Genomic DNA, 22,534 nt, shown 5'->3' on the forward strand with positions numbered 1-22,534 from the left:
AATAAAGTTTGGTTGGATTTGATTCACACATGTCCAGAGCGCATAAAAGGAGATTACAGTGACTCAATGCGGTCATGACTCAACTGCAGGTGTGGCGGTAATATGGTCACCGCAACAGCCTTAAATAAGAGTGACGAATAAAATCAAATCAACGGGGAACCCGTGGAGGTCAGAGCCCCTGGGCACGTGTCCTGCAGACCCGGGCCCAGTTTCCTGATAGCCCTGGAATTTAGCCTTACAAGTGTTATAAAGATGCATCTTTCCTACGATGGCCGAAAATGTCATGTTTCCCAAAACACCATGCATAAGGAATGTTTCTTACGTGCGTTGTTGGAGCATGTATTGATACTGATAGGATCTAAAGGCAGCGCTGCTCTCAGATCAGCTTTCTCCATTCAGATCTTACCTTAACATCAGAGTGATTTCACAATACTGATGACGGATCACCTCCAGAGATATTACCACCTACGGATGCAAATCTTGAGGGGGCTTATTCCAATGCTTACAAAATTAAAATGCACTAAATCACCGATTTGGCACATCACAGTGCACATGTTAGGCCACACATCATGAAATATATTGAGACAAATTATAGACCGTAGCCTACAAGCAGCAAAATAGAACTCAATTGATTGAACATGAAATGTATATCAATATGGTTAAAATAGGCCGATTACTGTTTAGTTTTTATGCAGTCTAACAACACACTTGCCTGTTCTACGAGTGGTCTGAGGCAGGCGTTAGATTACAAGCGTTTTTAAGAGAAACATTAATCATGATGGTTTTGTGAACCAGCTCAGAGTTTTAATGATGCTCCCTACGAAGGGTCTAACGATTCATTTAGCCTTTAGATGCTTTTGGGAAACCGCGTCCTGGTTGGTATTCGGACATGATTACTAAATTTAGATTACTGGCTCTTAAGAATTGTTAGCCAACATGGCTAATTGAGTGACAGTCAGTGACTGACATGAAAGAAAAGCTGTGGATGCACAACCACATGTGGAAATTGCTCCTTGTCTACTATTCTAACTCTCAACTGTAAGTCGAGACCCTGAATTCCCTCCAAAACACAATAATGTTTTTTTGTTGGGGGGGGGGGGGTGTCGGGGCCCCCATGCGACCACTAAGTGACCCCTTATGTTTCTTATGCCTGGAGCCGTCCCTGAATATAGTACCTCTATGGGTCAGATTCTTCAAGTGTTTGCAGCCCTGCGCAAATAAATAAATATCATTATTTTACATAACAAGTTCAAAGGATAAGGATCCGCCCCTTTTTTTCCATTTCACCTAAAATGACCCAAATCAAACTGCCTGTAGCTCAGGACATGAAGCAAGGATGTGCATATTTTTGTTACCATTTGAAAGGAAACACTTTGAAGTTTGTGGAAATGTGAAAGTAATATTGGAGAATATAACACGGTAAAAGATAATACAAAGAAAAAAACTACAGTTTTTTTGTACCATCTTTGAAATGCAAGAGAAAGGCCATAATGTATTATTCCAGCCCAGCCACTAGATGGAAGCAGTCAAGACTGCCCAAATGTGCCCAATTGGTTGATTAATAACTTTTCAAGTTCAAAATTGTGCACTCTCCTCAAACAATAGCATGGACAGTGCAGTTAGATTACCAAGAATTTAAACGTTCTGCCAATATCAGATATGTCTATGTCCTGGGAAATGTTACTTACAACCTCATGCTAATCGCATTAGCCTACGTTAGCTCAACCGTCCCGTGGGGGAGCCACCGATCCTGTTAAGTGAGAGATTTAATTGACTAATTCTTACACAAGATATTATTTCATTTTTACTCAGTGATAAGCTCCAACTCCTTGTCAAAACACTTTACACACAGCCATTGGTTTGTCTTCAAGGGGCAATCTGTACGTTCACCCCAACACCTTTCGGGGGATTGATGATGAAGTCGTACAAGTACAGTATCATTGACAAATTTGAACTATATCTTTTTTCTTTGTGTTTTGTTTCAGGTCAATTGTGTTTTTTTCCTTTGTCTGGTTGCCACAGTGAGCCAGATAACTTACAGATTGCACCTTTAGAAGGATGGACATTGATTAAATGTTACAGTAATGTTTATAGCCTTTAAAGTTCCCTGGACTGGAACAACTTTGTAATTTTTTTAACCCTTGATGTTTTATATTATCAACCAGGACAAAGTGCAATATCTTATTTTCCTCACCAACCCTTTCGCTTTGTCACCCACACACACTATTTACAATTCACAAAATATATATTTTTCTTCTTAAATGCTGAAGAATGACATTATAGAACTACTGAGGAGTGTATGGACCTCCTTATAATTGAGTATTTTAACAATAATGATAATCATATTATTCTTTTTGAAAGTTACGCTGAATTTCAACACACTGTGTTGGTCCTGTGTGTGGCTCAGTCGCTTGCAACTCCAAGGGTGGTGGGTTTGATTCCCGCTGGAGCCACCCATCGGTACAAATGGATGCATGCATGACTGTGATTCGTTTAGGATGAAAGCGTCTGCTAAATGGCATATATTACCATATTTTATATTACACCTACCCTGGCCCATTTGATCAAAATTAATTTAAAAAAAAAAAAGGAAACTGACCAGGGGAATATTTCTCAGTAAGGCAATAATAACACATTTATATGATGTTATATCACATTTGTTCAGTATATCTAAAAAAAAAATCAAAAAAACATTCCCCAGCAATAGAGGAGAACAAATAAAAACTGACCGCTTGACCCCCCCCCCCCCCCCCCCCTTTCTAGCTCTGACTTTGCTGATAGCTCCTTTATTGAGGAAATGTGTCCTCACTATGCATATGATATGCGATTGTCCCACCTAGCTATCTTAACATGAATGCACCAACTAACTGTAGGTTGCTCTGGATAAGAGCTTCTGCTAAATTACTCAAATGTAACATTTAAATGTAAAACAATGACAAAGATATGGTTTAAAAAAAAAAAAAAAACATTTACAAAATGATAGTTTTAGAGGGCTAATAATAAAATAAAATGTTCAGGTTTTCATGACCATTGTGAAGACTCCAGTATGCCCTGTGAGAACACGGAGCACAGCACAATTCCAGACAGAAATGTTCACGATTCTCAACTTACATTATTGATGGAGCTGAATTTGAACCACCATCAGACCAGTGAACACCACAAAACATTATAAACAACTTGAGAAAAAAAAAGTTCTGCTTCATAAAAAGACAAAACTCTCCAACATTTAACCATAGGAGTCAAAAACCTGACCAAGACAATATAACACATGATATTCCATTTGTGATATTACAGCACAGTTAACAAAAAACAAATATCATTCTTAACACAACAAGACCAACTAAAGTACTATTACGGGCAGCGTTAGCTGATGTTTGGAAATGGTTGCAATATGGTTTTATTCAAACTACTCCCATTGAAGATTATGCATACTTTCATGTTTATGAGTTGATTTTGCGGCAAAGGGCACACTATTGTTGCATACTTGTATAGGACAATGTTAGGGTGTGTGAGTGTGAAGACGTGTGTGCTAGCATGCGTGTGTGTTACGAAGGTGTTGCCAAAGCAGAGAAATAACTTTTTTTTTTTTTTTCCCCCCACAGAATCCTTCTCCATCCATGTGGGTAAAACAAGCCTTCACATGCAGATTGGGACACAAGGGTTACACAATGCCGTAGAAGCTTCATAGAGCTTCCTGGAGCGTCGCAAAGCATCACAGCTTCTGTCTGTAGTCTTCAATCCTCTCAAAGTGATTCGCTTACATTGGAGACTCCACTCAACTTACTGTTGAGAAAAATACATTTGAGAGAGAGGGCGAGTTAGAGTTAGGGTATGAGTGAAGGAAACTTCTCTGTAGGGGTATGGACGAAGTGCACACTTACTGTCTCGCTCTCCCCGTCAGAGCCAGGTCTGGACTCTGAGCCGTAGTGCAGAGGAGAGTACACCCAGCTCCTGTCCTCCTGATTCTGTTGTTACACCACCCAACCAGCAGGGGCAGCAGACACACAGGTCAGCATTCGCAGAAACCGGAGGAAGAGAGAGAAAAGTACATTTAGGGAGGAAGACCTTCCACAAGTCCTAAATAGGTCTTCTAGCCCTATGTTGGGTGTTAATTGTTTAGTAGTTTTGCCATTTTGTCTCACACTTGTCCGATCCTTTCCGATCTAAGTTACACAAAGTGCCTAAGGGGCTATGTTAAGGGGTGATTTGAGGTGGGTTCTAGATGCTCAGAATCAGGGGAATGAAGCTGACACCAGTCTACACCACTTGACATTACACTACGACGGACTATGGCTTGTGCAACCAGCAGCCGTGACTTACATTGCAGCTAGAGCTTGAGTTGAGCTTCTTACGACCCAGAATTGGGGAGTACACCCAATACCTCCCATCAGCATACTGATAATACACAAAACACGTGCATACACAAAGACACACACACACACACACACATGCACACACGGGTAAGGACAGGGGGGTAGGAAAAGGAAGTGAGAGAAAAAGAGGGAGAATGGAGAAAGCAAGAGAGACAGAGACACATAGAGAGAGAGATGGACAGAAGGATGTTGTGACAACATGGGTGGGGTGGGACAGTGGAGAGCGAGAGGAAAAAGAGAGTGAAAATGTGGAGGAGAATGGAATAATACATATTCAAAATGGATGACGAAAGAACATAATGTTGAATGAACCACCAGGCCAGATTGCTGTTGACAACCCATCATGATATGACTGGGGGATTATAAGAAGGAATCACATGACTGGATTAATATGGATCAGCCAGGCATGAGCAACACACATGCCACAAGCCAACATGCAATCCACACGACACAACACAAAAGAGACTTTTAGCACTGTATACTGTTCTCTCTCCCAGTTGCTATTTCAGCGGAATGTTTGTTATCAGGCATGTGGTGTCTCAGGGTTCAATCCAACCTCTTTATTGCAGGGAGAGTAACCGACATTGCCACATGCTTTCAAGCCATACTTTGTGATTAATGATAGCAAACTACACAAACCCTCACCCTCATAGATCAACCACGCTGTCCTTACTGCCCGACTGTAAGAAATCCAAAACCCCAGTAAACCACAAGAGCTTCAGAGCTACACTCACACGCTGAAGACTGTTACACACGCGCGCACACGCATGACTTACAAAGTAGATGTCTGAGACTGGCACCTCCCCCTCCAGTGAGTTGTGGCTGACGGACGAGGTGACAGACAGATGATTGGACGAAAAGCGTTCTGCTGTCACCTGGGGACTCGGAGGGAGAGAGGAGGGAGGGGTGCTTGGAAGGAGGGGGAAGAATGGGGGGGAGGGAAGGGTGGAGGCGGGAGTGGTGGAAGAGGGCGAGGTGGAGGCTGGAGGGACTGCAGAGGGTGGAAGGGTGGAGGCGATGTGAGCTGATGATTGATTGGTGGAGAAAGGACGAGTGGAAGAAGAAGGGAGAGTGGAGTTAGAGTGAGGGTGAGGGGCAGAGGAGGAAGGGACTGAGGGAGGAAGGGAGCGAGGGAGAGTGGAGGCTGGTGGGACTGAGCAGGGAGTAGTGGAGGATGGAGGGGCGGAGGAGGGAGGAGGGGTTGAAGGAGGTGTAGAGGAAGTGGGGGAAGCAGCTGTGGTCTGTGTGATGACTTCCTCCTCTGTTGTTTTAGAGTCCTGAAGGTCCTCTGGAACCACACTGTGACAGAGAGAGAAACACCGCTGTCAGACAGTTGATAACATACGTGTGTATGTGTGTGTGTGTGTGTGTGTACCTGGTTGTAGGTTCCCTCTTCACCTCTACAGCTACAGTGATGGTCTGCTCGTGCACCGCCACTACTTCCTGCTGTGGCCTGAAACTACATGGGGCAGCACAGGAAGTGACATCGGACCATCGATTAGAGTCAGAATGGTCAGAGGAGAAGAGATGTGTTAGATTGAAAGGGTATGAAATAAGACTGCTTACCTCCCCTCACGGTCCCGTGGAGAGTGGGTTGGCCTCCTGTGGGATAGAACAGGGACAGGTGAGTGTGTATCTGTAGGAGCATGTGTGTGAGTCTGTATCTGTAGGAGCGTGTGTGTGTTAGAGAAAAATATATACTTTTTTAGGGCCGATGATGATACCAATATTTTAGGCCAATATAATAAAATGTGAACATTTTGATGACAACATTTCCCAGAGACAGCCATGTATGCATTAATGCATCCATTTTAAAATCAAACAGCTAGCTAACACTACATACTATTTGCTAACAGGTCACATAGCCATCTGCTTAGCTAGCTTGCTTATTGCATGAATGTCCGGGCACCTCGACACAAGCATTATTATTAGTGAATTAACTCAACTAATTCATTCAAGTTTGCAGACGACACAACAGTAGTAGGCCTGATTACCAACAACGATGAGACAGCCTACAGGGAGGAGGTGAGGGCCCTGGCGGAGTGCTGCCAGGAAAATAACCTCTCCATCAACGTCAACAAAACAAAGGAGCTGATCGTGGACTTCAGGAAACAGCAGAGGGAACATGCCCCTATCCACATCGACAGGACCCGCAGCAGAGAAGGTGGAAAGCTTCAAGTTCCTTGGCGTACACATCACTGACAATGTGACTGATGTCTTGAGATGTTGCTTCAATATATCCACATAATTTTCCTACCTCATGATGCCATCTATTTTGTGAAGTGCACCAGTCAAATACATCTGCAGCAAAGCACCCCCACAACATTGTGCTTCACGGTTGGGGGGGGGTGTTCTTCGGCTTGCAAGCCTCCCTCTTTTTCCTCCAAACATAATCATGGCCAAACAGTTCTATTTTTGTTTCATCAGACCAGAGGACATTTCTACAAAAAGTACGATATTTCTCCCCATGTGCAGTTGCAAACCATAGTCTGGCTTTTTTTTATGGCGGTTTTGGAGCAGTGGCTTCTTCCTTGCTGAGCGGCCTTTCAGGTTATGTCGATACAGGACTCGTTTTTACTGTGGATATAGATACTTTTGTTTCCTCCAGCATCTTCACAAGGTCCTTTGCTGTTGTTCAGGGATAGATTTGCACTTTTTGCACCAAAGTACGTTCATCTCTAGGAGATTGGTCCCATGGCGTTTATACTTGCGAACTATTGTTTGTACAGATGAACGTGGTACCGTCAGGCTTTTGGAAGTTGCTCCCAAAGATGAACCAGACTTGTGGAGGTCTACAATTTATTTAGATTTTCCCATGATGTCTAGCAAAGAGGCACTGAGTTTGAAGGTAGGCCTTGAAATACATCCACAGGTACACCTCCAATTGACTCAAATTATGTCAATTAGCCTAACAGAAGCTTCTAAAGCCATGACATAATTTTCTGGAATTTTCCAAGCTGTTTAAAGGCACAGTCAATTTAGTGTATGTAAACTTCTGACCCACTGGAATTGTGATACTGTGAATTATAAATTAAATAATCTGTCTGTAAACAATTGTTGGAAAAATTATTTGTGTCATGCACAACGTAGATGTCCTAACCAACTTGCCAAGACTATAGTTAGTTCACAAGACATTTGTGGAGTGGTTGAAAAGCGAGTTTGAATGACTCCAACCTAAGCGTATGTAAACTTCTGACTTCAACTGTATGTGTATGCGACCAATAAAACACATTTCGATTTGATTTAACATTTGCAACAGGAGTTAGATTTTGGTCACTGTGTCAATTCACTTACTTCTGAATCCTGCACCTTTCCGTTAGAGAATGAGCTAGCTTGCTGCTGCTGCGGTCGTTCTCTAGTGTGTGTGTGTGTGTGTGTGTGTGTACCTGAAGCGTGGGTGTTCTGGTGTATCAAAGGGTGTGGTAGGGAGAGAGTTGTTTGAAGAGAGAGTGGTAGCTATGGATGCTGTGGTCGCATCCTCAAAAGACGGAGGAGTGTGGGGATGCTCTCTCAGACCTGAGAGGAGAGAAGAGAGAGAGAAATAATTGTGATAGAGTATTAGTAATCTACCACCACAGCATGACACTTCACCCAAATAGCCGTGTGGGGAAAAAAGCTATTGGTCCTCAAATGCTTGTCGGTCATTTTGGCTCAAACAGGAGAGACAGTTTCCTTAGGTCAGCCTCTGTATGGATATGGAGTGTGGTAACCGTCTTACCGTCCTCCTCCAGCAGAGGGAAGCCACGAGCCCCTCTGAGGTGCAGGTCTTCGTTCTCCTGGTTCTCCTCTCTCTCCACGGAAAGCTGTGTTTGGACACTGTTTTTGGGTGCGGGCAGAGCCCCCCCCCGCCCTCTCTTGGAGGGAGAAGACCTCAGGGCTGAAGGGGAGGGAGAGGCAAGAAAAAGAGGGTGGAGATGGACGAGAGAGAAAAGAGAAAGCAGTCAAGGGGTCAACTCGATGAATCGATGACTCAATCTCGAAATTGTTTGTGAGCTGAAATATCAAATAAAACGCTTGTTTCAAGGTGGTGTAATGTGTCTCCTACTCACAGCAGCTCTTTCTAAAGACAGTGGTGCTGCAGAACTTGTAGAACCTGTCTGCATAGAAACTGGGCCTGTGGACAGACACTGTGTCCTGAGAGAGATAGAGAAGGGGAAACCATCTCAGCAAACAAACCATCAAACACATCTGTACAGTCGGGCATAGGGAATTATTGAAATGGGAGGGTTAGTCCATGTTACCTTTACAAACGTCTAGTTGGTTCTAAAATAATAACCTACTAGCCATTCTCAGTATCAGACTAATGTTCCATCCATAGGTTAGTCCTTAAAGGTTTAAGTACACCGTGTCTGTCTATATGCTGTTGACTGTCTGTGTTGAATTATGCAGCTGTGTGTAGAGCAGCTCGTCACCGGGCCTGTGTAAGCTGGAGGACTGGACTGCAGGTTGGCATTTGTTGTCATAAATCTTGCCCTGGAGGCACCTCTGTAGAGTAGTCACCAGCTGGCACAGCCACAATGTCATAAAATCATAAACCTAACCCTGACCTTAACCACACTGCTAACCCTAATGCCTTAAATGAAGAAAAGAAAAGCTCATTTTTGTTTTTATGATTTTTTCTCTCTCGATATAGACAATTTTGACTTTGCAGCTGGCCCATCTAACAGAAATCGCTCAGTTCTGCCTCCAAGGTAAGACTCATGACAATAAACGGCAACCTGCAACTGGACTCACCCCGTCACTGATCAGAGACTTCCACGAGTGCTCCAGTTTCTTGATTAGCCTGCAGGGCAATAAAAATTACTCAGTAATTCATACATCATCAAATTAGTACTGGTCCTTTTGATTAGCAGGACATCAGTAGTAACTCAATGAGTGATTTGGTGAAATTGACCTGTAGGACTGCAGGATGTCGATAATTCCAATAAAGAGAAGGAGACGCTCTCCTTTACCATCCACAGCAGGAATACCACCCATCCTGGAGAGAGAGAGAGAGAATCTCATTTAGTGGGAGAGGACTCCAAGACACCGTGTGTGTGTGTGTGTGTGTGTGTGTGTGTGTGTGTGTGTGTGTGTGTGTGTGTGTGTGTGTGTGTGTGTGTGTGTGTACATGCATGCCTGTGTGTGTCAGCTCGGTAACTCACGTAGCATCGTGGTCTAATGTGTCTCTACAAGCCTTCCCTCCCTGTATAGACTCCATGGCAGTAGAGTAGAGGGCTCTCTGGGCCTGAGGCTTCTTTTCATCGCCCCCTGCTGGTGAGCCCTGGGACTCTCTCACAGCCAGGCCCAGGTTATGGACCCCCAGCAGTAGACTGTAGTCCATGATCTTAAAGCTCTCGAGCACCTGGAGTACCACAGACAGAGAATGAAGGTCAGAATGAATGATCGGAGGATCTACCAGACATCACAGACACACAGGTCATAATGGCTTTCATCCTCCCCTTCCTTCCACGTCTAATCTCTCCTCCTCTCTAGGTCAGTCTCTCTTTTGGGGTTTCCCCTTTAAGCCCATCCTAAACCACCCTACTCTCCTTCCCCTCTCCTCCTCCTCCCCTCCTCCCTCTCTCACCAGACAGGGAGGGTCTTGACCAAAGCTCTGTATGTATTATCCCCACCCTCTCCTCATATCCCTCATCCTCTCCTCCCTCTCTCACCAGACAGTCTCTCTGTAGGGTCTTTAGCAGGGCGCTGTATGTATCCTGATCCAGGGTCAGTCCTTCCGGTACATCTGCTATAAAGTCCAGATCTTTAAAGGTGGGATTCGATTTCTCCCTCTCTTTCTTCGACGCACGGCGTTTATACGTGGAGCCCTTCAGGTCGAACTTGAGGTGCATGCGTACGGCGCGCGGTAACACATTGTTCATGACCACGATACGGATGTTTTTACCCCCAGACTGGACGCAGTAGAGACCAAAGAACTTAGGAAGCAGGGTCCTCGGGTTCTGATTCAGATTCTAGAGAGAGGAGGAGAGGAAGATGGGAGAAGAGGAAGGAGGAGAGTGAGAAAAGTATCATTCTGTGCCTATTGAAGTCTTCTTTACATGCAACAATGGGAAATGATATGGTGCCATCATATTGAGTATATAAGAATATTTTGAAGATAAATACACAACGCCGAGGAGGAGAGGACTAGAGTTAACAATTAATAGGAGTTGGTTTTCAGTTCAACATCTGTTTAGAATCTGTGGAATGTCACTCCTGAACTCAGAGCTACGTGTGCCACGTTTTCATTGGTCTGTATATCGAGTCGGGAGCAGGACACTTGTTATTTGGCCATTGGAATGAAGGAGGGGCTTGTGACATACGGACCATGTAGTATCCCGGAAGTAGTTTCTGCAGAAACTCCGCCTCCTTGGCATTGACTGTTTTGATGATGAACTCGTCGTCCCTGGTTACGTAGAATATGGAGCCGCTGGCACCGGGATTGGACAGCTCGATTAGGGGCTCATTACATAGAGAGTACTGAAGAGAAAGCACAGATATACACACAGGATACATCAGTGGGCCGTAGAGATAACATATAAAATGGCACCAACATTGGAGAGGTTCACATAGGACACTTTATAGGGTGCTTTAGATGGTCCTTCATTAGACACTTTATAGGGTGCTTTAGATGGTCCTTCATGAGACACTTTATAGGGTGCTTTAGATGGTCCTTCATTAGACACTTTATAGGGTGCTTTAGATGGTCCTTCATTAGACACTTTATAGGGTGCTTTAGATGGTCCTTCATTAGACACTTTATAGGGTGCTTTAGATGGTCCTTCATTAGACACTTTATAGGGTGCTTTAGATGGTCCTTCATTAGACACTTTATAGGGTGCTTTAGATGGTCCTTCATGAGACACTTTATAGGGTGCTTTAGATGGTCCTTCATTAGACACTTTATAGGGTGCTTTAGATGGTCCTTCATTAGACACTTTATAGGGTGCTTTAGATGGTCCTTCATGAGACACTTTATAGGGTGCTTTTTAGATGGTCCTTCATGAGACACTTTATAGGGTGCTTTAGATGGTCCTTCATTAGACACTTTATAGGGTGCTTTAGATGGTCCTTCATGGGACACTTTATAGGGTGCTTTAGATGGTCCTTCATTAGACACTTTATAGGGTGCTTTAGATGGTCCTTCATGAGACACTTTATAGGGTGCTTTAGATGGTCCTTCATTAGACACTTTATAGGGTGCTTTAGATGGTCCTTCATGAGACACTTTATAAGGTGCTTTAGATGGTCCTTCATTAGACACTTTATAGGGTGCTTTAGATGGGCTTTCATGAGACACTTTATAGGGTGATTTAGATGGCCCTTCATGAGACACTTTATAGGGTGCTTTAGATGGTCCTTCATTAGACACTTTATAGGGTGATTTAGATGGCCCTTCATGAGACACTTTATAGGGTGCTTTAGATGGTCCTTCATTAGACACTTTATAGGGTGCTTTAGATGGTCCTTCATTAGACACTTTATAGGGTGCTTTAGATGGTCCTTCATTAGACACTTTATAGGGTGCTTTAGATGGTCCTTCATTAGACACTTTATAGGGTGCTTTAGATGGTCCTTCATTAGACACTTTATAGGGTGCTTTAGATGGTCCTTCATTAGACACTTTATAGGGTGCTTTAGATGGTCCTTCATTAGACACTTTATAGGGTGCTTTAGATGGTCCTTCATTAGACACTTTATAGGGTGCTTTAGATGGTCCTTCATGAGACACTTTATAGGGTGCTTTAGATGGTCCTTCATTAGACACTTTATAGGGTTCTTTAGATGGTCCTTCATTAGACACTTTATAGGGTGCTTTAGATGGTCCTTCATTAGACACTTTATAGGGTGCTTTAGATGGTCCTTCATGAGACACTTTATAGGGTGCTTTAGATGGTCCTTCATTAGACACTTTATAGGGTGCTTTAGATGGTCCTTCATGAGACACTTTATAGGGTGCTTTAGATGGTCCTTCATTAGACACTTTATAGGGTGCTTTAGATGGTCCTTCATGAGACACTTTATAGGGTGCTTTAGATGGTCCTTCATGGGACACTTTATAGGGTGCTTTAGATGGTCCTTCATTAGACACTTTATAGGGTGCTTTAGATGGTCCTTCATTAGACACTTTATAGGGTGCTTTAGATGGTCCTTCATTAGACACTTTATAGGGTGCTTTAGATGGTCCTTCATGGGACACTTTATAGGGTGCTTTAGATGGTCCTTCATTAGACACTTTATAGGGTGCTTTAGATGGTCCTTCATTAGACACTTTATAGGGTGCTTTAGATGGTCCTTCATTAGACACTTTATAGGGTGCTTTAGATGGTCCTTCATGGGACACTTTATAGGGTGCTTTAGATGGTCCTTCATTAGACACTTTATAGGGTGCTTTAGATGGTCCTTCATTAGACACTTTATAGGGTGCTTTAGATGGTCCTTCATTAGACACTTTATAGGGTGCTTTAGATGGTCCTTCATTAGACACTTTATAGGGTGCTTTAGATGGTCCTTCATGAGACACTTTATAGGGTGCTTTAGATGGTCCTTCATTAGACACTTTATAGGGTGCTTTAGATGGCCCTTCATGAGACACTTTATAGGGTGCTTTAGATGGTCCTTCATTAGACACTTTATAGGGTGCTTTAGATGGTCCTTCATGGGACACTTTATAGGGTGCTTTAGATGGTCCTTCATGGGACACTTTATAGGGTGCTTTAGATGGTCCTTCATTAGACACTTTATAGGGTGCTTTAGATGGTCCTTCATGGGACACTTTATAGGGTGCTTTAGATGGTCCTTCATGGGACACTTTATAGGGTGCTTTAGATGGTCCTTCATTAGACACTTTATAGGGTGCTTTAGATGGTCCTTCATTAGACACTTTATAGGGTGCTTTAGATGGTCCTTCATGGGACACTTTATAGGGTGCTTTAGATGGTCCTTCATTAGAAACTTTATAGGGTCCTTTAGATGGTCCTTCATGAGACACTTTATAGGGTGCTTTAGATGGTCCTTCATTAGACACTTTATAGGGTGCTTTAGATGGTCCTTCATGAGACACTTTATAGGGTGCTTTAGATGGTCCTTCATGAGACACTTTATAGGGTGCTTTAGATGGTCCTTCATTAGACACTTTATAGGGTGCTTTAGATGGTCCTTCATTATACACTTTATAGAGTTTCTACAGCTCCCTGAAGTTGAGTCTGGAAGGCCAGATAAACACAGGGGCTTGAACAGGCTTAAGGGGAGAGATTGAAGATCCTCTGTCCCTACACACTGAGGAGAATTACATACCCCCGCACTCTCTCTTTTTCTGAGAACAACTACGAATGTTGCGGAATGGATTCCTCATGCTGGATTAATACAGTGAGTCAAAATATTCTATTTTCCTGCCATTGTAAAACCTTGCATGTACATAGAAACGCATAGAAACAGACACCCCAACTTTGCTTCTGAGTTGGCCTAGACTATAACGGAGTGTCTACTGTTATCAGCTTGGAGCTTTACAAAGAAAGTCTTAGTACTCTAATCTCCATCTGGTGCAGGTAGTGTGAGGTTATTGGAGTGACTGTGTGGGTGCACGTGTGCATGTGCACGTCTTTACAGGATGTGTGTCAGGGTGTGTGTGTGTCCCAGCCTGTGTGTTAATCAATCGGTGCATATCTCTCCTGCACCTTCACTGACTGGCCTAGTTAAAGAAAGGTCAAATTAAATATGCATTCCAGTGTGTGTGTGGCCAGGGGCATATGCTTCCTTGAAAAATCCAAATGATGTCATGTTGTGCAAATAATCACCTGATGTAGGATACTACATTTAACCTAGATATTAACAAGACTATCTACTATGGTTACTGTCTCTCACCAGGTAGTCATCGGGTCGGATCCCAAACAGCTCTCTGAAGTAGCGGAAGGCCACTGGGGCGTAGGTCTTAAACCTGAAGTCTGGGTAGTGATGTGCAGGAGTCAGGTTACTGCCCTCACTGGTGAGAAGAGGGAGAGAATAGGGGGTTGGGAGCCAGACAGAGAGAAAGACAGGGCAGAGAACGGGGCATCGTACTAGAGAGCACTTCACATTGGAGGTGTTTTAAGTGTCTACACACACACAACACACACACACACACACACCACACACACACACACACACACACACACACACACACACACACACACACACACACACACACACACACACACACACACACACACACACACACACACACACACCCCTCCCCATTTACAAACACATCTGCCATCCATATACAATCAGAAACACACCTGGGGAAGAAAATGCTCTCCACCACATAGAAGTCCTGCATGAGGACATCTCTCTCTGGCTTGGAGCTCAGGTTGCCCACCGTGTAGCCGATGCCCAGCTGGATGGCACCTTTCAGGGCAGAGGACGTGGTCTGTAGGGCACAGGCAGTCCGGTTACAAACCCCAAGTCACTTAAATAGAGCCATGAAAACCAACATGAGGGAGGAAGAGGATGAAAGGAGGACAAGTGAGATAGGAGAAGTCAAATAAGTGCAGAAAGGTCAGGGGAGAGGAAGAAAACAGAGAGGTAAGACAAGAAGAGAGGGAAAACAGGTATAAAACGAAGGAGAGGGCAGAAAGGGAAGAAAAGCAGAATGGGAGGATGAGGGAGGGAGGAGAGAAAGGGAGGCAGAAGAGGAAAGGAGTAGTGTACCTTCTTGTAGGTGGTCTCTCCTGAGGCGTCTACTCTCCTGTGGCCAATCTTCTTCTCCTGACCTGGGCCTAGACCCTGAGCTGTGGGGGACGGCATCTGAGGGAGAAAAGGGGGGCCGAGTTTTTTTTGTGGGTTACTTACACTGCAGTGCACGCTTTACGGCATAAAACAATGTCATTTTAGGTGTGTGTGTGTGTGTGTGTGTGTGTGTGTGTGTGTGTGTGTGTGTGTGACTAGCCCTCACCTCGCTTGTTATTGTAGCCCTCCTAGGACCAGCGTCTTCTGTTGAAGAACAGAGAAGACAGCAGGAGAGAACATCAATGCATGACTAAGTGTGAGACACATGCAGGAACCAGGGAAAAGGGTTCCAGGGCAAAGTATGCACCGGTTATTGCCAGCAGTGTACTAAAAGACTGAAACCAAAGCTACACACATCAGTGTTCATGCACTGTATCTACACGACTATTAAAAGGTGTATTCCCTCTGGAAAGTATCAGTGGCGAAGTGAAGATTGCCCAACCGTAGCTTGTCTACTATCACCATCTTGGACACCATCCACGACACATTACTGACACACACACACACACACACACACACACACACGGACCTATCCATCAAATGCCTTATGCTGCGCTTGGATTCTTTACACCTGGTTCTCGGCTCAAATAGCATTACAGACGTAGAAATACAATGCAGCAGAGTGTAGTTAACCAACACCAATGCCCAGGATTAAAATAACAAATTCAATCAGAATATCCACAGGTAGTAGTTGAAGGCTAATCCTTCATGGATATGTACACAAGCACTGCCAGACACAACCCAGGAAATAATTCTGGTTCTACATATATTCATATCTTTAACACCCTGAGTATGTGTAAACATATCTACCCTGAAGAGTTTTGAATGTCTCACCCAACTCTTTGTCACTCGAGCCTGAACGTGCAACGCTACTCCAGTTATAGCCACCAAAAACACACAAAAATACCAAAACACCTCAAAACTCAGACCTGGCGGTAGTTTCTGTCTGCATTTAATGTAGATATAATCTATTTCTAGAGCAGATCTGTCCTGGGAAGGTGACTCTTTAGGATCGACAGGCTCTCTAATCTGAACTCCCTGTCATTGGTTGATACCACCACCGTCTCCCAGGAGACCAGATGCCCTGAGCAGTGAGCAGCCAATCAGAGTGCAGGATTAAGAGGGGTGCCAGCCACCGGAACAACCAGCGCCAGGAAGTTGGCCCGTGAAAAGAAAGAGAGAGACTTACAAATGAGTGAGAGAGAAGGACAGATAGACACACACACCAGAGACGAAACAATGGGACACACTAGAGCCGACCCAATCTCGTTAGTCATCGACCTAAAGGTCTAGCAATGACACTGGGCTAATGACCATCAGACAACAGATCAGCTTCTGGAAGGTTGTCTTGCTAGCAGGGTCTTTTTGGCAGGAGTTTGCCAGTCACGCAAAGTTCTAATTCCTAATTATATATGAGGAACATTTAGAAAGATAGAACACACAGACTCGAACCCAGACACAACGCTCAGACAGACAAAACACTCAACAGACAGAACACTGAGGTAGAAAGAACACTCGGACACGAAACGTGTGTACAGAACACTGAGGGGGGAAAAAACACTCAGGACGGAACATTCAGACAGACATAACTCTCAGAACCATCCCGAGACAGAAAACGGAGAAAGAGCACACGGAAGGAACTGACGGAAAGACGGAACGCTCAGATGGAGGAGCACTCGGATGGAACGCAAACAGAATTGAACACTCAAACAAAACTTTCGGAATCGAACACTCAGGTAGTAAGGGAAATTGTGCTGTAGGATTGAGGCCAGTCATAGTACGCTGTGGAGCTATCCTCAAAGGACAACTATTTTATTTATTTTTTTACCTTTACTTTACTAGGCAAGTCAGTTAAGAACAAATTCTTATTTTCATTGACAGCCTAGGAACAGTGGGTTAACTGCCTGTTCAGGGGCAGAATGACAGATTTGTACCTTGTCAGCTCAGGGATTCGAACTTGCAACCTTTTGGTTACTAGTCCAATACTCTAACCACTAGGCTACCCTGCCACCCCTATTACTACACAGTACACTACTAGCCATGCTCCCAAGTCTCGTTCCTCACTCGGTTAGTCAGGAGCAAAGCGAGAAACGTGGGTCCGTGCCTAAGACACTGGCATCCTTATACGCTCAACAGTTCATTTTGCAATATAGACTGAAAAGACAGAAGGTTTCAGATCATAAAATGACTGATTGGGTTTCCAGAGGTATCGACATTTCCAGGGACTGCGTTGGAATTTGTAGCCATTAGAGTCTAATGATTAGACTGTTCGGCATGTGTGGGTTATATGGTAGGAAGAGGATTAGGCCTCTCACTGGTCAGCTCAGAAGATGGCCGACTGATGGCGTGTGTTATTGAGACGTAAACAAGACTTGTGTAAGACTGTCTAATAGCACAACACTGCCGACTAGGGGATAGAGCTGTTACTTGCAAGCGTGCACACACGCGCACGTGCACACGATGCTGTACACACAAGTGTGCTCCCAGGCACACACACATCCCTCATTTCCAACGTAGGAGATTTGAGACAATTTCCCTCAGGCTTGAGCAGGTGCAGTTTTGGGCTGGTGCCAACACTTAGTAAGAGAAATCAGACTGCTCAGATAGTAATGTAAACTGAGTGTACAAAACCTTAAAAACACCTGCTCTTTCCCTGACAGACTGACCAGGTGAATCCAGGTGAAAGCTCTGATGCCTTATTGATGTCACTTGTTAAATCCACTTCAATCAGTGTAGATTAAGGGGAGGAGACAGGTTAAATAAGGATATTTAAGCCTTGAGACAATTGAGACATGGATTGTGTATGTGTGCCATTCAGAGGGTGAATGGGCAATACAAAAGATTGAATTGCCTTTGAACAGGGTTTGGTAGTAGGTGTAAGGCGCACCGGTTTGTGTCAAGAACTGCAACGCCTCTGGGTTTTTCACGCTCAACAGTTTCCTGTGTGTATCAAGAATGGTCCACCACCCAAAGGACATCGAGCCAACTTGACACAACTGTGGGAAGCATTGGAGTTAACATGGGCCAGCATCCCTGTGGAACACTTTCAACATCTTGTAAAGTCCAAACCCCGACGAATGGAGGTTGTTCTGAGGGCTGTTCTGAGGGCAAAGGGGTGGGATGGTTAATAGAGAGAGAAAAGAGGAGAGAAAGAGAAAAGCGACTAAAAATAGAAGAGAAATAGAAGAGAGAGGAAGAGAGGGGCTAGAGGTCTGCTGGATGAGGCTTGTACCAGATGCCAGTCTCTAGCGCCATCACTAGTCTAAGTGCTGCTGATAAGCAGATTACAGCAGATAATGGTCTGCTACTCTCTGTGTGTGTGTGTGTGTGTGTGTGTGTGTGTGTGTGTGTGTGTGTGTGTGTGTGTGTGTGTGTGTGTGTGTGTGTGTGTGTGTGTGTGTGTGTGTGTGTGTGTGTGTGTGTGTGTGTGTGTGCGCGCGCGCGTTGGGGGAGTTGCTGCTTCTCTACAGATGGGAAACTGTAAAAATTCAATAGGGAAATGACTGCAAGAAGAGCTGCTAAGAAAACCAGTCAATTATGTTGTACAAATCAAATGTGTGTGTCAACTATGAACACAAACACCCCTGTTGCCCATTCAATTTCCATTTACTCCATGTGCAATAGGGAATCTGCCATGGTATTGAAATTCACTGGTCATTCAATCCTACTCTGTACTGTTCATTCCCTCATACTTGGTTTGACAAAGGAGGGAAAGCACAAGTGTGTGTATGTGCAGTGTTCAACTCTGCTTGAACAGCTTCGCTGACAGGAAGCACAGAAGATGGAGTACAGCTTGATGGTTTGGTTTAACATGAACCAAACCATCCATCTGTAACACATACACACATACTGCTTCCAGTTCACCTCGGACTCTTGTCTTATCATCTTTAAATAAAGACCACTTACATTATACTGCTGTTATACCAGAGTAATAGCATTGGAACTATGCAATAGTCTATTGTGACAGGATCAAAAACGGAGTAGCTGGCCAGCGCACGTGAGAGATTTGGTTCTGGGTTCTGTAATAGACATCCTGTAACAGACTAGAATACTATGAAGGACTAAGACAGTTTTCTGTTCTTCCATTACAATTGCGCGTTTGCTTACATACATATCTGGTACAAGGTGTTCTTCCTATATTCAAGGATTATTGTAATATAGGCTAAACTGTGGCGCTGTTGCCTATACACTCTATATAGTCTGTTCTCCTGGTCATTCAGTGTACACTCAGGTAAAGCTGAGGCAGAGAGGCTCAGGGCATTTTTGTTCATTTATAATTCAACGCCATGTATTAAGTTTCTATCTGCTTCCTGGTGTTTCATCTTTAATTGTAACACTTTTATGTGACAAAGACATTGGCCTAGTTTGATCTCTAAAGGGAAAAGGGGGGATACCTAGTCAGTTGTACTACTGACTGCATCCAACTGAAATGTGTCTTCCGCGGTGAGGCGGGATACCTTAATCGACATCCCACGATTAAATAAGATAGTGGAGATGACGATCAAAGAATCATATAGATAGTCTGTTAGACAGACAGACAGACAGACAGACAGACAGACCAGACAGACCAGACAGACAGACAGACAGACAGACAGACAGACAGACAGACAGACAGACAGACAGACAGACAGACAGACAATCTCTCCCTCTCTGCAAATCACAAACTTATACAATCATGAGCTTGACGTGGAGGCCCGATTCCCTCTCCTTTTGATAGAAATTGACCATGATCTGATGCCACAGACTGGCAGACATGACCTTTAATTGGGTTCCGAACTAGACAGTTTGTCTTGACCTGTTTCACATAGTCAGGCCCTGGACATTGCCTGCCAACTAATGCATGCTGTACATTTGAATCAGGACTAGGTCAGCTTCTGAATGCTCAATGTCTGCATTAATTCATTAGGCTTTTGCTTTTGGTGGTTGCTGGCAGCTTGTCCTTGTCTTTAGAAATAGCAGGATGACCATCTTGGTTAGTTATAAGCCTATTACCATAAATAATTTCTTAGGTCTGGAAACTGACAGATAATTTAGTCTACTGAGACAAACCATAATTGACAGCTGGACCAAAACCTGAATGAACCCTTATACTCCCCGTCGAACGTTGCCAGCGCTCTCCTGACAGTTTAGCTCATCTGAACAATCTCTCATGCAAATGTATTTAGTCAATTAAACTAGTGTCATAATAAAGCCCAGACATACGAACCCATGTCTCCAGAATGCAGCTTGAGAGAGAGGCCGGCCGTATCCATCTGGTCCGATCTATCCGCCCCCGATGTGGGCATGCCTCCCCCGGCCTCCCCCGCTGGCGCAGTCTCATCCATTTACAATTCCAGGATAAGCGTCGCGATATAATGTCCTTTGTTGATGCAAGGGCAAATGCGAAATGTAGCCTTCAGGACACTCTGACATCACGTTGAATAGGCTAAATACGTGGCCTCATCGGCATTTCTTCAACATCACTCTTATTTTCATCGTGGTAATTGTACGCCCATGAATACAAACAATAGCCTATTGGTGTTGCCTTGTCGGATATACTACCGCTATAACCTAGGCAACTGCTCGCCTCGCTCCTTATAAACCCAGCAGCGTTGCATGACAGCGGCGGCTGCGTCATTCCCGTAGGAGAGTCTGTCATGCATGTCATTGGAGCATCCTTCTCTCTCTCTCTCTCTCTCTCTCTCCTCTTGCGGTTGGCATGCTCATGTAGAATGACAGAAATCCAGTCTATGTGAAATCAACTCGTAATTTCATTTGGCATGTTTGTCCACTAAATGTTGCCGGGATGGGTAGCCTACTGAGGAGCAAGAAGGATTTCCGTTCCGAATTGGAAAATAAAGATACACTCTGTTACACACAGAGTAAAGATCTTGCAGCAACACTGTCATAAAATAGCTCTTTCATTATAGCACGTAGCTGTCACTATTGAGTTGTACAATAAGTGTGTGCTGTGAGGCGGCTTACAATTGCAGACCGTAAAACCCACACAATGACAGTAGCTTTCAGTTTATTCTTCATTCAATCAAATGCAATACAATAAACACCTTCGGATTGTCATGCAATAACACTGGTACGTAAATGTGTGTTAGACGTTCATTTCAGTGCTCTGGGGGGGCAGTCATTCTCATCTTGGTTGGGGTGGGTTTTGACAAGGGGTTCAGTGTGTTAGCAGCTACATCAGTTGTGTGTGTTAGGGGCGCGCATCTTTCCCTTTCAAGACGATTGGATACATGGAACGATAGTTTAAAAAATATTCGTTGCAACTCGGTTTGATTAGAGAACAAACCGATGCGATTCGGTTCGATGCACTAACACGTTCACTGTCCATATTCATCTGCTGCTGATGGAGCTCGTGGGCTGGGCCTCTCTGAGGTAGAACTTCCTCCTTTTCCGCAGCAACCAGTTATCCGGGTCAATAGCATCAACGTAACACTTTTTCTTCCGTCCCTCTCCTCGCCCCTACCTATTATTTAGTATATGTAAAGACAGGATTAAATCAAGAATAGTCTGATGGGTGACTATATTAGCCTATCACTTGTGAATGATATATTATCACGTGTGAATGATGCCCAGCTTGTTGGCAGTAAGGCAAGAAACAGTGCAAGTCTTTATTTTTGCGACTTTTTCAAATTATAGTCGCACACCTAATGTAGCGTATCCCATAGGCCTGTATGTTTTGGCAAGTTTTGTATCACTAAAGTTGCCAAATAACTTCTTCAAATTAAGCACATTAATCCACTTTACAACAAGTGTAGAGCCTAAATGGTATACGCAGCGCATGTGTAGTTTGGGGAAGCTCATTTTCACCAGAAATATCCACCATTATAATGAAAGCATTGCAGGCATAAACGCATTTGCAGTCATTTTTGAGAATGGTGTTTTTCCGTTAATTGATTGTATTTTGGAACATTTGCTTCATAGTCTACTGTCGTGTGAGCATTGCTGCGCTTATAATCTGAAGAAATAGCCTAATAGTTCATCAACAATTTAAGCTAAACATTCTGATCTGTTGCATCAGCCTTTTAAATGTTTTTTTTTATGCGAGTGGTTGTATTAATTTGGCATCCCACGACTGTCCCAGACTATGTTTGGAACATTTATTTCATGCACAGAATAGGTCAACCTTTGTACTACGGGGGATAGTAGATTGACATAGGCTAGTGGTTTTTGCTGTTTATTAGGCCTACTTTTTTTGGCTGACATAAAGTAAATGTGGACAGTTCTTCCAATATCTTCAATATATGCCTCAGAATTGGATAAGGACACACTCAGTTGCATCCCCGATGTGTCTGTCTTCACTTGTAGCCTGTGTAAAAGACAGGCATTGGCTAATAAGAATTGAGCTAGCTGAGGGAGCCATGTGAGTGAGATGTGCTTCTGAGCACGCAGCCGGAAGAAGGGAATTATAATTA

The 22,534-nt window shown here is 43.9% G+C and overlaps 1 protein-coding gene across 4 annotated transcripts; it reads right to left on the minus strand.

Moving 5' to 3' along the window:
- Positions 1-2,758: 2,758 nt before the first annotated feature.
- On the minus strand, positions 2,759-20,711 carry LOC115102756 (phosphatidylinositol 4-phosphate 5-kinase type-1 gamma-like). 4 transcript variants are annotated; one of them, XM_029623019.2, is made up of 19 exons: positions 20,329-20,708; positions 15,289-15,326; positions 15,045-15,140; positions 14,633-14,763; positions 14,220-14,337; positions 10,683-10,835; positions 10,028-10,327; positions 9,518-9,717; positions 9,268-9,351; positions 9,108-9,156; positions 8,423-8,507; positions 8,092-8,250; positions 7,760-7,889; positions 5,940-5,975; positions 5,749-5,832; positions 5,150-5,672; positions 4,321-4,395; positions 3,882-3,965; positions 2,759-3,783 (listed from the first exon to the last, which is right to left on the minus strand). In XM_029623019.2, the coding sequence occupies exons 1-19, from the start codon at positions 20,444-20,446 to the stop codon at positions 3,781-3,783; spliced, it is 2,466 nt and encodes an 821-aa protein (XP_029478879.2). In that variant the 5' UTR covers positions 20,447-20,708; the 3' UTR covers positions 2,759-3,780. The 4 variants fall into 4 exon arrangements, with proteins under 4 accessions (XP_029478879.2, XP_029478884.2, XP_029478880.2 ...); XM_029623024.2 differs by lacking the exon at positions 20,329-20,708 and adding an exon at positions 15,957-16,134; XM_029623020.2 differs by lacking the exon at positions 4,321-4,395 and having other exon boundaries at positions 20,329-20,710.
- Between the last annotated feature and the right edge of the window lie 1,823 nt (positions 20,712-22,534).

The sequence above is a fragment of the Oncorhynchus nerka genome, linkage group LG20 (assembly GCF_034236695.1).
Source record: "Oncorhynchus nerka isolate Pitt River linkage group LG20, Oner_Uvic_2.0, whole genome shotgun sequence".
In the NCBI taxonomy this organism is placed as follows: Eukaryota; Metazoa; Chordata; class Actinopteri; order Salmoniformes; family Salmonidae; genus Oncorhynchus; species Oncorhynchus nerka.

Coding starts and splice junctions, on each gene's coding strand:
- LOC115102756 (XM_029623019.2), bottom strand. CDS start 20,446: ATGGATGAGACTGCGCCAGCGGGGGAGGCCGGGGGAGGCATGCCCACA. Junction 15,141..15,288: donor GGGCTACAATAACAAGCGAG/GTGAGGGCTAGT, acceptor TTTCTCCCTCAG/ATGCCGTCCCCCACAGCTCA. Junction 7,890..8,091: donor CCCTCTGCTGGAGGAGGACG/GTAAGACGGTTA, acceptor CTCTCCTCTCAG/GTCTGAGAGAGCATCCCCAC.